The following is a 15,669-nucleotide window of genomic DNA, read 5'->3' as shown; positions in this document are numbered from 1 at the left end:
AGAAAAAACCCTGAAGCTGAGTATGATAGTTGTGATTTTTACATTGCTCCATCTTTCTCTTATTTAAAAAATCACGTTTGTGCTCTCTAGAGAGCATCATGTAAAGTAGTTCTCTTGATGGAGCACAAATGTACGCGGCCTTTGCAAAAGGAGAGAAAGGTTTTGAAGGTAGAAATGAAGATTTTTATCTGATGCACTATCATTTTAATAGATACAAGTGGGAGTTCTGTATGCATGGACTCTTGGTACACATGTGTGCTTAGTACCCACAGAGGCCAAAAGGCATTGAGTCCCTGGAACTGGAGTTTATAATCACTTTTGACAAGAGACCATATGGGTGCTGAGATTTGGACCCGTCTTCTGGTGCTCTTAACATATGAGCCCCTACAGCAGGGTTGTAAAGTAGTGTCAAGGGACTTGTCATTTGTGAACAAGAACTACGGTAAAGACTTAAAAAGGGTTTCACTGAGATGGCACTGTGCTAAAGGCATTTCTTGCTGAGCATGAACTCACCTGAGTCTGATCTCTGGAATTGATATGGTGGAAGAAGAGAATGTCTTCCCAGAGGTTGTCCTGTGACATGCTCACACACTCATACATACAATGTAAAATTTAAAAAAATTGTCAGTTGCAGATTTGAAGATCATTTAGAATTTAGGCAATATATAAATATTGCCATGGTATAAAATTAGTCTAAATCTTAGTTCAGCCAGTGTTCTTAGATGACATTGGGATTGTTTTGGATCAGAGTAATTAATTACCCTCAATAAAAATAACTCTTCAAAATAAAAGTAGGTCATGGGAGCTAGAGAGATGGCTCAGCGGTTACGAGCACTGATTGCTCTTCCAGGGGTCCTGATTCAATCCCCAGCATCCACATGGTGGCTCTCAGCCATCTGTAATGGGACCTGGTGCCCTCTTCTGGTGTGTGTACTTAGGTTTATTTAAAAAAAACAAAAAAAAAAAAACTTTAAAAATAAGATTTTAAAAAGCAGGCCATGTAAGACAAAATGGTATCTTTGTGAAGTGTTGATTATTGTTGGGCACTTGAGCCAGTGTCTGAATTTTAAAGGTCTAAAATTTTTCTCTCCCTAGGTTGTTGAGACAGCATGAATCTACTGAAGCCACTGCTGTAATACAGAAGAGTTTAAAAGCCAGGAAGTCTGGGCTCACACTGCTGCTTTGGGTCAGTTGGAGTCTCTTCTCTGTGTAGAAACTGAGCTGCTGCTGCTTACAGTTCTGAATTCTCCCGTTTGGATTGTGCTTCCTACACTCTCCATAGGTAATAGTCCCAGTGTTGTTGTTTGGTTTGGGACAGAGTCTTAATTGTGTAAACCACTGTGTCGTTCAGACTATTCATGGACTTTGTTCCCCTCCATCTTTCTGTATATGATCGTTTTGCTTGTATCTATGTCTGTGAATCACATGTGTGTCTGGTGTCTCCAGACTCCAGAAGGTGGCATTGGATTCCCTGAAACTGGAGTTGTGGGCTCTGATGTTGGTGCTGGGAGTCAAACCTGGGCTTTCCGGAAGAGCAGCCACTCTCTTCATCTCTTTGCTGGGTACCAGGCGTGTGCACGCAGAGCTTCCTTTTGTGTCTGGTGCTTCTGTGCCTTTGCACATGCAAATGTCTCATCACTGAGCTGCAACCTTACAGCTCTACCTGTGTTCAAGAGGGGTTTTTGTGTGTGTGTTTGTTTGTTTTTTTTAATTCCAGGACAGTGGACTAATATAGTTCGACCCTATTTTAAAGAATTGGGGGAAAAAGTTTAAATCTTTTCCTTTTTTTTTTAATAAGGCAGGTTCATTGGTAACCTCCTCTTGGGTGTGTGGGTGAATTACTGGCCCCAAGGATGAAGGCCAGGGAAGTTATCATGAGGAAAGGGGAATGGAAGTAAGGGGAGGGAAAGAAAAAGGGGCATGCTCCAGCACAGAGAAAGGAGAGCCCTCCAGTCTTGGAATCAGTACATACCTAGGTTTTCTTCTTGGGCGGAAGATACCCTCAAAGTCACTCACTGCCTCTGGTAAAGCTCCTGATAGGTGGCCTCATGTCACTCATTCACCAAGCTGAGTGGGTAGTCCACGGTGTGGCTTGCCCTGGCTAAAACATCCCACCTTTTAAATGCTTGTTTGCCTGGAAAGTGTTCATCTTTTTCTACTGCCATTCCAAAGTCATTTCTATCCTTGATCTTTGGGATAAGGTACTAGGTCCATGTGGTCACCAAGTCCAGACTTCTGATTTGATGTGCATGGGTTGGGGGGGTGGGGGGGCGTTTAGAATGAAATGTTTAGTGTGTGTCTCTGTCTCTCTCAGATTTTTTCTGGCAACACCCACTTCTTGGCCATGCTGCTCCAGCTGCTAGCTTTCAGTGCTCCTGTCAGCCCCACATTTCCCACTGTCACTCTGTTCCCTTGGAAAGTATATTAAAAATGGCTAATGTACAGTAGATATGCTAGGTATAGTGGCTCCTGTCGCCTCCAATCTCTTTAGGAAAGACTCATACATTTTCTGTTTTGAAAACAACAACAAAAAAAAAGGTCAGGCTGGAAAGATGGCTCAGTAGTTTAGAACAGTAACTGCCCTTCCAGAGGTGCCAAGTTCAATTCCCAGCAACCACATGGTGGCTCACAACCATCTGTAATGAGATCTGATACCCTCTTGTGTGTGTCTGAAGACAGCGACAGTGTACTCACATATAATAAAACAATCTTTTTTTTTTTTTAAAGTAAAACAGAAAATGGCAAAACCCCTGGTGCTTCTGTCCTTCCCACCTGTCCTGTTCTGGCTGCTTCAGGTGTGGTGCTGTGGACCAACAGTGATGCTGTTGCCTGGGACCTGAGATGCACAACTACAGGCAGGACATAGGGACCTGATGAATCAGATCGTCCATTTTTACAAGGCTCTGGAAGACCCATGGGCACATAGTCGAGGAAACACAGTATCTGTTTTAAGGTATCTGTTGGCATTCTCTTATGTAGCTGTACCAAGGACGCCTTGCAGCTTGGTTTTGCTACCTGTCCTTTAAACAAGCAGAACATACTGTACTAGGCCCGGTCCTGGCCAGAGACACTGTTAGTACCAGTGTTAAAGTCTTTTGTACGACTATGTAAGTTTAAGCAACTGTTCAGATATGCTTAGAGTAAGATTATTGATTCTGTGGTTATCTCACTGGAATTAAATTTTCAAATAGCTATATATGTAGATTCTTCCTTTAAGTAAAGTTTGAAGTAGTAATCTGAACATAGGCCATGTATGACAGAATCAAAGCTGTGGTCTAATTTTTTCCCCCTTTCCTGGGGATGGAGGGTTTGAGAAAGGGTTTCTTTGTGTAGCCCTGGCTGTCCTAGATTGACTGTGAATTCACGGAAGTCAACCAGTCTGCCTCCTGAGTGCTGGCATTAAATGTGCCATTACTGCCTGGCTCATGTGGCATTCAAATAGGGAGAAAATAAGATTTTTTAAAAGCTTGTAAGTGCATTTGTCATTACTTAAAGCATCTGCTTCATAACATTTTTTTTTCTTATCAAGTAGAAACATGGAAATGGGTTAACTATAGAAAGATATGTAAACCAAATTTAGTTGATAAAATGATAAATGTGCTTTTAAAAATAGTGACATACATGAACCTCCCTTCATTATAAACTATAAAAATTGCCATTTCATTTAAGAAAAAAGCAGGTCTTGTTGGCAGATTTGGAGATTCTCTGTGCATATGAGGACAGTCTGGTTACAGTGAGTTCCCAAGACAGCCAAGGCTTAGAGGAAAAGAAAAATTACCTTAAAGTGCACACATATACACACATATACTGGATTAGAGAATGCATAGATAGGAGAAACGTATTGACTGTTTAAGGCTTGCCTCTTGGCAATTAGGGCTGAAACCTCTTTTAAACAATAGAGAAAGAGACACACAGTACACAGTAACTGAGGCGTGGTAGAACACACCTGTAATCCTGAGTCTGGATTTGAGGCCAGCAGGGCTGTGTTACAAAGGACAAAATGCATGCATGTGTGCACATGTATACCATTCCCATTTATTGATGAAAGCTTTGTCTCTTACAGGTTACAGCACGCTGTGAGGAAAAACTCCTAATGACGCAAAAGCCGCAGGCAGAAAACCTTATTTTGTGATTTATGCTTATGAGCAGTCACAGCACATGTCAAGAGTATGCTACGGGACACATTTCTACTGTAGAGAGAATCTGTTGTGTACTGTATGGAAGCATCACCTGCCATAAATAAGTAGCTGATGGCCTGCTAGCTGAGGCAGGAAGGAAATAGGTGGAAGTTCTGGTAGGGAAGAGGACTCTGGGATAATCGGGTGAGGGGACAGAATTGCCTCTGACCATGGAATAGAATAAACGTGTTGGTTAAGTTACAAGCGAGTCAGAACAAGCCCAAGCTTATAATTCAATCTCAGATGTCTTTATTCTGGAAACAAAGAGGCTCAGAGGAAAATCCTGCAGCTGCATTGTTACATTTTATAATTATAATTAAGTTGCTTTTCCACCTTTAAGAATATCAAACTTAGTTGTATAGTAAATGTTTAAACCTGATTTGTAAAAGGTTCATGTTGTTGTAGACATGGCTACTCTTGAACTCAGTAGTGGGGCCCACCCTGAATCTGGTTTTTGTTTTTCAAATACAAACTCACAACGACTAGTAGAAAATTTCAATTCAAAAGGTTTTTAATTTCCTTAAATATTTCTTACACGTACTGTTCCACATTGTGGAAATAAACTAAGCAGAACATTGAACGTTTTCGACCAATGGCACAAATATATGTAGACAAACCTGAACAGGCAGCAGGCTTAAATTTTAAGTTTACAACTAGGTAGGAACATTTGAGCTGCACCAGAATTCCAAACTGCTACAGGGATGGTCCTTGGAATCCAGCTGAAAAGAGGCCGGTTCTCCATCCTTTGTGGTCACTGCAGCTGTACTCTGTATGCACCTATTAGCAACTTAACCTAAAGAAGAGAATGAATGTCAGTACACAAATTCCACCTTGTAAGAACATCCAAGTTATTGCTATAATATATATTAGGTAACCATTATTAGAATGGTCTTCTAAGTAGTCCAGCTTCCTTTTTTCATATGGAGGGATCTGTCCTAGGTGAGGGTAGTGGCATTTTAGTACTGAAGTCAAGATTTGGAGAGCTCAGCAGGGATGCCCCCAGACTTGCCAAATATGCTATGCATAGCTGCCTCAGAGAGCCGAAGTTTGCCCAACATAAGCCGTCTAGTACAAAGAGCTTGTCTGAACCATGTCTCCTGACGTTTCTAGTGAGAGGATTTATTAGTATTGCTATTATTATGTCAGCAGTTACTGTGTAAATATGAAGCAAAGATTTTCACCTTGGCAAAGGGTGCTTCCGTCAACCTTATAAACAACTTATTGGGGCCAGCAACAGGACTGAATGAATAAACAAAGTGACTGTCCTAGAGGGGAAAGAGAGAAGATAAAGTCAGACTCAAGTCAGGGCTGTGACATTTACAATAGAGACCAGGAACTCCGATCAGCGAACTGAGGGGTTTTGTTTTTGAATTTTAAGATAGGATCTCTCTGTGCAGCCCCCCAAAAACCTCACCTTCAAGGCTTACCATGTCTAAAGAGTTCTAGGCTACCTAGGGCTGAAATAAAAACAACACATGACTGCATTCAATACAAGGTGTTCATTTTATTAGCCTCTGGAAGAGTTCCAGCAGCAGAGTGTGTTAGAATGAGGGCGTGGCATGCTACTATTCTATTCTAGTCTCACATTGTTTTCTGTAGGACATATGGTAGCACGATTTAAGTGAATAAACATTAACATGTTCTAACAATTTGGATCATTTTCTTTTATAGTGAGTGGGGATTGTCTGAAGTTCACTAATATACACATTTTTCTGTAAACATTCTTTACATTTTGTTATGCACACCTGTGTGAGGTGTACATGGCATGTTGTACAAATGTGCAATCATCCTTTATAGGCAGGACAGCTGCCAGGTGACCACCACGTATGCCCAGCATTCACATGGATCTTTATCAATTTTATAAATTATGCCAGGTTTGGAACTGAATGTCCATAGTTCTAGACCTCAAGAGGCAGAGGCTGGAATATTGAAGTAGGTTCTGGGCCTGTAGCCTAAGCTGTGTAACAAGACCCTGTCTTGGGTTGTGTGGATAAAGCCTCTTGTTGCTCTGCATTATGACCCAAGTTACTACCACAGGTTGCCTTAAGCACCTACATACAGATTATTATCTTAAAAGCCTCTTCCCAAAAACTCCAAACAAAACATGAATTATGTCACCTGGCTCTGATCACAATTTTTAATAATTAAGAACTACCCCCCCAAAAAAAATCTTACCAGAAAAACAGGAAGTTGAAATTTATCATTTAAAACCACAGCTTGTACACTGCATGGTCCACAAAGCCGAGCAATAACGTCTTTGCCCAAAAAGTTTGCATGGAAAATAAAGAGGAGGACACCAGAGCCTAAGGGAGAGAAGAGAGATTCATGCTGTCACAGCATTGGGGGTTGGGGTCATCTTCTGACACGGAGGAGGCCCCACTCACAACACCTGGATTTCACTCTACAGTTTTCAAACCATCACTCTGGAGAGCTTGTCCAAATAACCCCACAAGACAGCCTTGTGTGTGTATTGAAACTAACTGGTGGCTTTACTCTTTATTATGTATGAGTGTTTTGCCTACATACGTGTATGTGTGCCTGCCGCCTGCAGAGACCTTTAAGGGGTGTTCAAGAAGAATCCTGAAACTGGAGTTATGAGCAGTTATGTGGATGCCGAAAGCTGAATCGTCCTTTACAAATGTGTAATCTGAAGATGTTCTAAGTGCTAGGGTGACAGGTGTAGACAGCAGCACCTGACTTATACATATTAAAACAGTTTTGTCTTTATATTTGGCATTTATTATATGTACAAATAGACATCCTAGTTTATTTACGTTTAGTTCCTAGAAGTCTTCAAATGCGTGCCCATAGCAAAAATCCACTCAAACATTATCATTATAATGTAGCTTACAGCAATGTATACAAAGAAACAAACCTTATTTATTCTGTGTGCATGCAACCACACAGCACATGGTGTATGGAAGCCAGAAGACTATTTTAAGGAGTTGGTTTTCTCCACCATGTGAGTGTTTGGATCAAGCTCAGGTCACCATGCTTGGTAGCAGAAGATTTACACTGAGTTACCTCACCAGTCCTACATACATAATGTTAACACTGTAGATAAAGATGCTTGACAAAGGGCTGGAGAGAGGGCTCAGCGGTTAAGAGCACTGACTGCTCTTCCAGATTCCTGAGATCAATTCCCAGCAACTACATGGTGGCTCACAACCATCTGTAATGGGATACGAGTGTATTCATAAATAACTAAATCTTAACAAAATAGTCACAGCCTTATTTTTCACTTAAAGGGAGAGATAATGTTCTCTGCCCTCCCTTGAATGTGCATGGTACACACCAGGCGACAGACAACCCCTAGGAGGAGGCTTTCTTCTACCATGTGGATTCTGGTGACTGAACTTAAGTCAGCCCTACTTTTATTTTTTCTTTTGCAACTTTGCATACTCATACTGTGATCATATTGTATCCATCACTCTTATCCCACTCCCTCAACCCACACACAAACTACTTCCCAATAGGTCCCGCTCCTGCTTTTGTTTTGCTGGCCCACTGGTTATAAGGTTGCTTGCAGGAGCACGGCTGGGTTAGTCACTTACTATTAGTTCCACCTTGAGGAGTATGACCCTGCCCAGCACCCATTAGTGCTTATAGCTCTGTCACTTACGTCCAATGGGAGAGGACAGCACCTGGTGCTCCCACCCAGGTTTTCGTAAAAAGTGAAACCAGGCAATGGTTCAATGCCTTTAATTCTAGCTCTCAGAAGGCTGAGACAGGAGTATAGGGTAAACGGCGGGAGTAACTATGACTCTCTTAAGGTAGCCAAATGCCTCATCATCTAATTAGTGACGCGCATGAATGGATGAACGAGATTCCCTCTGTTCCTACCTACTATCCAGCGAAACCACAGCCAAGGGAACGGGCTTGGCGGAATCAGCGGGGAAAGAAGACCCTGTTGAGCTTGACTCTAGTCAAGCCTTAAAACAAACAAGGCATAGTAGAGCACATTTATAATCTAAACACACAGGAGGGTAAGGCAGGTGGATCTCCTGAGTTCAAGGCTAGCTTGATGGACAGCGCAAATTCAAGGACAGCCAAGGTTGTCTCAAAAAGCAACAAAACACAAACAAGCCAAACAAGGAGGAACTTAGTGGGTATAATAAAAATTGGGAGAAAAAAAAATAATTCTAGACTAAGAGTCATGAACCCGTCTTTTAATAACTCAATAAACAACTAATTATAGAGAACCAATATTTTAAAGAGGACTCACAGTGGCAGGTAGTGGGATGGGAAGGCCTCCTGCTAGGGCAGGATTTACTTAGGGACAAGCTCGTCCTTACATACTATGGCTACGGACACTGAAGTTAGAATGGGACACATGCTTGCTTACCTTCAGGCATGTTCTGAGGGGGCATGTAATTGAAATCTGTTGAGAAATCCGGCCCCTCACAGAGCCGATGGCATGCTATTGGGAAAACAGGTTCCAGTAGAGCAAGGCGAGATTCAAAGTAATCCCTGATTGTTTCTTCTGCAACTCTGGAAAGTCTAGTAACAGAACACAAGGATATTGTTAATGCTGGTGTGGTGACTCGTGCCTCAGAGCTTAAGAATGCTAATGGAGGATTACCATGAGTTTGAGGCCAGGATGGCAAGAGTGAGACCCCATCTTTAAAACTTTTATGAAGATGTACTGAATTATTACACTATACCACATGAGTAACTATAATTAACAAATTTAAAATTTTCAGTTACCCCAATTTGACTATTAGATACTATGTATGTACTGCATCATTAGGACTCTGTATTCCACTGTACAATTGACATTTCAAATATACACCTCACTGGTTGGAGGTGTAGTCTGGTTGCCTAGTGTGCATGAAGCCCAGGGTTTGATCACTAGCAGCACATGAGTCAGGTGTGATAGCATGCATCTATAATCCTGGTACTGAGGAGGGAGACAGGAACATGAGAAGTCCAAGGTCAGCCTCCGATACAGTGAGTTTGAAGATAGAATGGAAGACATGAGACTCTGCCTTCCCTTTACCCCTCTGCAAAAGATGTATAATGCTGTATAAAAGCCTGCCTACCAACTTTTCTGCATTTTAATTTGTTTTTGAACACAGGGTCTCTCTGTAACAGGCTGTCCTGGAACTCACTCTGTAGACCCGGCTTACCTCTGCCTCCTGAGTGCTGGGGTTAGAAGAATGTGCCACGCTGCCCAGTGTTACTTTCTATTTTTTGCAGTACCTAGGCCCTTGCACACGACTACGACAAGCGCTCTCCCACTGATAGAGCTCATCCTTAGCCCTGATGTTACCGTGGAGAAACTGCTTTTCCAAGTTTTGCCTTGTACCTGCCCTGTGTGGCTTCGTGGAGGCCAGAGAACAGCACGGTGTCGTGCTTTATCACTCTTTAGTTGTCTCCCTGGATCTGGGATTCTCTATCCAGTTAGGATGGCACCTAGAATAGCCCCCGCCCCTCAGCAAGTTCCTCTTTCAAGTATCTCACTGTATTGTGGTTACAGATGTGAATGAGACCATGTCCCCACTGTTCACATGGGTGCTAAATCCTGGTTCTCTCTTAACCACCTCTCCAACCTCTCTTCATTTTTCTATGTTGATGCAGGATTTCACTACATTGCCTAGGCTGGCCTTTAACTCATTCTGTAGCCCAAGTACGGCTTGAGTTTACAGTCTGTATGCTTTAAGTGCCTGAGTAGCTGCAATTATGTCTGACCTCACAACTCAGCACTGCCTTTGTGGAAAGGACCTGTACGACTCTGGCCTCTCTTGGCTTTCCTCTCCTGTCTGTGGCCCTTCAATTTCCTTCTCATGCTCTTCTCTCACTGGAACAGGGGGTGCACAAGGGCAGCCTTTTCTGTCTTCATAATATTAACCTTTGAAACAGTGTCCGGCAAAAAAATTCCCTTAGCACTTGTCTAATGCATGAATGAAAAATTAGGAATGAGCGCTCCTAAGTCCTGACAAAGGAAGACGGCTGGCCACTGCACGGGCAGATCCTCAGAACTGGCTTCAGGAATTCTTTATGGGAAATGTCCAGGACAGGCTTTCCAGTAGGCACAACAGGCAAGATGCAACATAGTCCCTTGCCTAAATCTTACTTTGTTTACAATATGTGCCCCCTGCCTATACCTGGTGTCTAGTTTACAAGCTAAGGTCTGGGGCTGTTACCTGGGTAAATAAGGACTTCATCCTCTCTAGCAGTGTTTTTGGCAGGTGTTGCTAAAATATTACGTGGGCCCCGGGATGGAAACTCTACCACAAAATCACATCCTAGCCCATCAAAAGAATTCTTCAGTGATAAAGACATAAATTCCTAACAAAATATGCTTCAGAATTCACTTGAAAAATATACAAATAGAGAATAAAAGAGGGAGAGAAGTCAGTCTCTGGTTGATGCAGGGGTGGGCATGCACACAGACACACAGTTTTACCAAATTAAGAGGAGATGTTAACTTATTACAGTTTTACATAGTCTCGTCTAGGCTGGCCATCAACTAGCTATGTATCCAAGTTCTAGATCTACCCTAGTTCTACCCTAATTTCTAGATCTTCTTTTTGCTCTAATGTCCTAAGTACTGCTATTATAGGCTTGGCTTTGGTCTACCCCAGGACTGTGTACATTCTAGGTAAGCTCTTTTCCAACTGAGCTACATCTCCAGTCCTAGACTAACATTTTAAGATTTCCCTGGGTTTTCTAAGATTTTGGTAACTCATATGGAAGTAATATATATGCCACTTACTAAATTCATAATCTACTGAAGAGAGAATCCCTGCAGATCATCTTTTCTGAACATTTCCTACACAAACCATTCCAAATATGATGTGTTCAATAAATTTTTCCCACTCTGACTTAACCATGGTACGTTCGTTCGCCTGACACTTACGTCTCCAAGTGGCTCTTCAGCAGTTCATATACAAGCACATTATTACACTGCTTTGCAAAGTACAATGCACTATTTTGGTGCTTTGACAAAATGTTGCAGTCAGCTCCACATTCAATCACAAGGCGGACAATGTCCGAATTTCCTCTTTTGCATGCCTAGGGCAGGAAAGAGGAGTGGCATTGTAAACCATAGTAACTTTAGTTTCTCCACACGGGTCTGGCAGCAGCTCTTGGTGAAAGAGGACAAAGCCTCATAAATGAAAGGGAAGAAACCTGGGAACAGGCATTAGCAAGCACTGGCAACAGACAGTTGTGAAGTAGTAAACTAGAGGCTGCTGTGAGGAACAGCTCAGTGCCCAGGGTACCTGCTAGGACACCCTCTCCAGGTTCTTTAGGCCTTCATGGTTCCAACTGCCTTTCACCTTTCAATGGTTCTCACAGCTGATGCCCAGTGCCAGAGCTCCCTAACTCTGGAAATGTAGGTTCAGACTAATATTACTAATATCACTTATTTCAGGAACCTCCTTCCAGGTCTACAAACTGCTTGTCTTTTCCCAAATGCACTCCGTAGTGAACTAAGGAGCATTAGAACAAACCCACCCTTTAATCTGGGAACTTCTCCAAGTGCCCTTAGAATACTCCCAACCCTGGATGGTCCTGTAGAAAACGCTAGCATACCCCTGCCCCTCTCTGCTCCCGTGCTCTTTCTTCTACTGAGGTGTGCCTGCCGTCTAGCAGGTTCTCAGTAAGACATTACTGAGTGCCACCTTGGTGTACTTACGTGATAATAACAGGCAGACACACACACACACAGAAAGACCACGTAAGCTTAGACTCCTGAATAAAAGACTATTTACACAAACCCAAATCAGTCATAGTGAGGAATCACAAAGCAATGATCAAGGCTTAGGCCTTAAGGGTCTGATAGGAGGCCCAGGAGAAAGATGCAGATTATAGAACACAAGGTTCAGGACAAGCCTGGGGCTGTACTGCAATCCAATGCACTGCTCACACCTGACAGGAGAGAACTTGGCATTGCAGAGAAATCCCAGCTCAGATCACAGCTTATGCAAAGCTGTACCTCAGGGAAGAAATAAGACAGAGCCAGCTACGGACAACTGGATCTGCTGAGTCACAGCAGCACTATGAAGCAGAAACCTAGAACTCCTGCAGAGAGAGGAATGAGTCACTCTAGGCTGAGGCTAGTGAGGAACTTGCAACCTACCATTCAAAGATACAAGAAGGGTGGTTGGGAACAGCACAAACTCAATAACCTTCAACTCAAAACATAATTCCACAGGAGATGGAGTTACAAAATACAAAATAATGAGAGCATATAATCCTCTCCTCCTCTCGGGTGTCTAAACCTATTCATGTGACTACAGTGACCTTGATTGTATTGTCACTACACCTTTTGCACGTGACCTGACTCATGCTAGACAAAGTCATTAAGGCATTCACCTAATGTGTATGGACCTCTGATATAAATTTCTGAACTGGCACTAGATGTATTAATTGATACTAGAAAAGCCTCTCTCTGTCTAGCTTAGCAGACAAACTCTTCCTTCTGCTTTGAGATATAAGCATCCACGTGGCTAGAAACCACCCAAGACATCTGTAAACTGCACATTGTGCAATCTTGGATCTGTCTGCCTCTTTCCAGTGCCTTCTACTTGTAGCATAGAGTTATCATTCACTGAAACACTTGCAGTTCCTTGCATCTCCCCAACTCCTGCTGACTCAGCACCTACAACCCCCAGCTCCCATGACTCTTGCTGGGTCCCTTAGACTGAGCATGTCCCATACATCACTGATCTACCATACTCTCCTGCTTTGATGACCCACTTCTATTCTATGGGAGATCCTGACTTCCAGAGATGGCTTTGTCTCTCTGCCTTTCCCAGTCTGCAGCACCCACATACATAGCCACTGTGAAACTTGACTTACTTTCATGAGCGCAGTCTCACCATTGCTTTGCTGAACATTCACAAAAGCTCCAGCTTCCAAAAGAATAGCTACAGTTGTTAAAAAGTTCTATTAAAAAACAGGAAACAAAAGTGAGTAAATTAATGGAGAAGAAAAAAACAAACAAATTTAGTCCCAAGATTTCCTTAAAAGACAAGACCTTCCTTCTAGCTGTTTTGTAACAAGGAAAAAGACTCACAGATTCAACTCCATGCAGGTGGCTGGACACTGTCTCCCTGATTTTCACTGGAGGGCCACAGAAGCCACCTCCTGAGTCTAGTCCCTCACTGATTTGTCAGCAAGTGCCACCTGCCGTCTACCCTGTAGCTTCCATGTGAGAAACTCTACCTATGAGTCCTCTAAATCATTTAAGACTGAAATAAGTATTGGCAGTGTAGCTAGAAGTTGTGCTTACTACAAATTGCCGATTAGGCAAGTCACACTTTAAATCTGATTACAAAGTACTGCTAATAGCAGAAATTCACATCACAGACCCACTAAAAGTACAAAGTAAGGCTACATGACATGTGACCATTATATTTCACTACAAAAAAAGATTCTCAGTTTCCCTTCATGGAGTCAAGTCTCAAACCTTCTCAGCGGCATGAATGAGGGCTGTAGTCCCGTTTTTCTGGCGCCCATTCACTTTTGCACCTTTGGTGATAAGGAGTCTGAGGAGGTCGTCCTGACCGCCTGCTGCAGCCAACATCACCAGGGTCATCCCAGTAGAATCCTGTGTTAGTGAAACCTTGTTAGTCTTTAATCAGAAACATTTTAGAAGCAAGACTCTTCAGTCATGCTATTTCAAGAAGAAATCACTAAAGAACAATGACTTAAGGATCCACTTAGGTTAGGTTGCTTACTATAATATTCTTGTAAGTAATCAGAAAAAATATCTTTAGGATTTTGTGTGTATGTATTCATGGGGGGGGGGGGCGCATGCATATAGAGGCCAGAAATAGGTTCACTGCCCTATTTCTTAAGATTCACTTTTATTATTTTTCAATTTGTATTATGTCTGCGTATCTTTGTGGGGGCATGGGCATATAAGTCCAGAAGACAACTAATCCCCTGGAACTCTAGTTCATAGACTCTTGTGAGCTCTCTGTGTGCTGGGGACTGAACTGCAGTCCTCTGCAAGGCAACCACTCAACCATCGCTTCAGCATCACTCCACTTTATTTTTTTTTGAAACAAGGTTTCTCATCAAATTCAACTAAGCTGGCTGGCCTGCATGCCCAAGGCATAGTCTGCCTCCTAGATATGTGCTATTGACCCTGTTTTTTCTTTATATATGTGACAGGAATCCAAATTCAGGTCCTTCATGCTTGCGTGGCAAGCACTTTTCTCTGACTGAGCCATATCCCTAGCCCTAGCATTTTAAAAATCTGTATGTGAAGCATACAACACAACAAGTGGGCATAGGTGGGGATCAGAGGACAAACCTTGTTAAACACAAGGTCGCTTCTCTTGCACTACTGCATACAGCAGGCTAGCCAGCCTACAAGTCTCCAGGATCTTTCCTGTTTCTACTTCCTATTTTGTTTTAGTAGCACTGGGATCAGATGCTAGCTACTGTGCTTGTCTTATGTGGATTCAAAGTCAGGTCCTCATATTTCATGGCAAGCCTTTTATACACTAAGCCATCTGCCTAGCTCCTAGAATTTTAAAAATGTAAAGGTTGCTGTCGAGCACGGTGATGAACATCTTTAATGCCAACACTCAAGGCAGAGGCAAGTGGACCTCTCTGCCTTCCAAGCCTGTGAGGAATACATAGTGAGATCCTGTTTCAAAAAAATAAGTATTGCTATTAAATTTTACAACGTCCATGTATAAGCAAGCAAGTATGATGGCTCATGCTCTTGGAAGGCAGGGGCAGAAAGATTTCTGCAATTTTGTGTCCAATACGACCTACATAAACATTGAATTTTAGGCCTGGGCTGGGGTTGGCTCAGTGGTTCGGAGCACTTGTTTCTCTTCCAAAGGACCCAGTTCAGTTCCCAGCACTCAGATGACAGATCACAGGTGTAACTCCAATTCCAGAGCATCTAACTCCTCTTCTAATCTCGGCAGGCTCTGACATGCGCATGTGCATCTATATACACTTAGGCAGACACTCATGCACATTAAAGTTAAATATCTGAAATAAAAAATTTAAAGGGGCTGAAGAGATGGTTCAGAGATAAATGTACCATCTGCTTCCAGAGGTTTTAAGTTCAATTCCCAACACCCGAATAGCACTCCACAGCCTTCTATAACTGTAGTCCCATGGGATCTGGTGCTCTCTTCTAGACATACATGCAGACAAAACACCCATATACATAAAATGCATACAATGATAAATCTTTCAAAAATTAAGTAGTTTCCGTGTAATAAATTCTAGATCAAGTTTTCTTGGTATAAAATGAATGGCAAACCTAAGGCACTATTTAAAATGATCAGAGTAAGAACTTCATTAGTTGAGTGTGGAGACTCACACTCATAATCCCAACACTCAGGAGTTAGGGGTCCGTCATCCTTGGTTACAAAGCCTGTCTACAGGAGCCTGGCTCAGAAAAAAACCAATTCTTTAAGTTGCAGAAGGCAACTCACACGTACACTTCCCCCACCAACAAATAAAGATTAAAACAAGATTTTACACTATAAACATATCATTAAAGCAAAAA

The 15,669-nt window shown here is 42.4% G+C and overlaps 1 protein-coding gene and 1 long non-coding RNA gene across 6 annotated transcripts in view; one reads left to right on the top strand and one right to left on the bottom strand.

Annotated features, from left to right (window-relative positions):
* The first annotated feature begins 1,101 nt into the window (after window positions 1–1,101).
* On the top strand, window positions 1,102–5,827 carry Gm16973 (predicted gene, 16973). 2 transcript variants are annotated; one of them, NR_046210.1, is made up of 3 exons: window positions 1,102–1,282; window positions 2,796–2,953; window positions 4,064–5,827. It is a non-coding gene; the product is annotated as a predicted gene, 16973 (long non-coding RNA). The 2 variants fall into 2 exon arrangements; NR_046209.1 differs by having other exon boundaries at window positions 2,728–2,953.
* The window catches only part of Mphosph8 (M-phase phosphoprotein 8), a 29,196-nt gene continuing 18,198 nt past the window's right edge, over window positions 4,672–15,669 (bottom strand). For 2 of the 4 annotated variants that reach the window (NM_001360072.1, NM_023773.2), the window contains exons 8-14: window positions 13,597–13,737; window positions 12,987–13,073; window positions 11,041–11,195; window positions 8,524–8,678; window positions 6,354–6,481; window positions 5,360–5,443; window positions 4,672–4,971 (exon numbers count right to left, since the gene is read on the bottom strand). In NM_001360072.1, the coding sequence (NP_001347001.1) occupies window positions 4,930–4,971; window positions 5,360–5,443; window positions 6,354–6,481; window positions 8,524–8,678; window positions 11,041–11,195; window positions 12,987–13,073; window positions 13,597–13,737 (792 nt within the window). In that variant the 3' untranslated portion in view covers window positions 4,672–4,929. The remainder of the gene's footprint in view (window positions 4,972–5,359; window positions 5,444–6,353; window positions 6,482–8,523; window positions 8,679–11,040; window positions 11,196–12,986; window positions 13,074–13,596; window positions 13,738–15,669) is intronic. The other 2 variants (XR_383217.4, NR_153396.1) reach the window with 1 other exon arrangement.

This window comes from Mus musculus, chromosome 14, assembly GCF_000001635.26.
Source record: "Mus musculus strain C57BL/6J chromosome 14, GRCm38.p6 C57BL/6J".
Classification (NCBI taxonomy): domain Eukaryota; kingdom Metazoa; phylum Chordata; class Mammalia; order Rodentia; family Muridae; genus Mus; species Mus musculus.
Note: the sequence above shows the minus strand (reverse complement) of the source record. Positions and strands in the feature narration are given on the sequence as shown.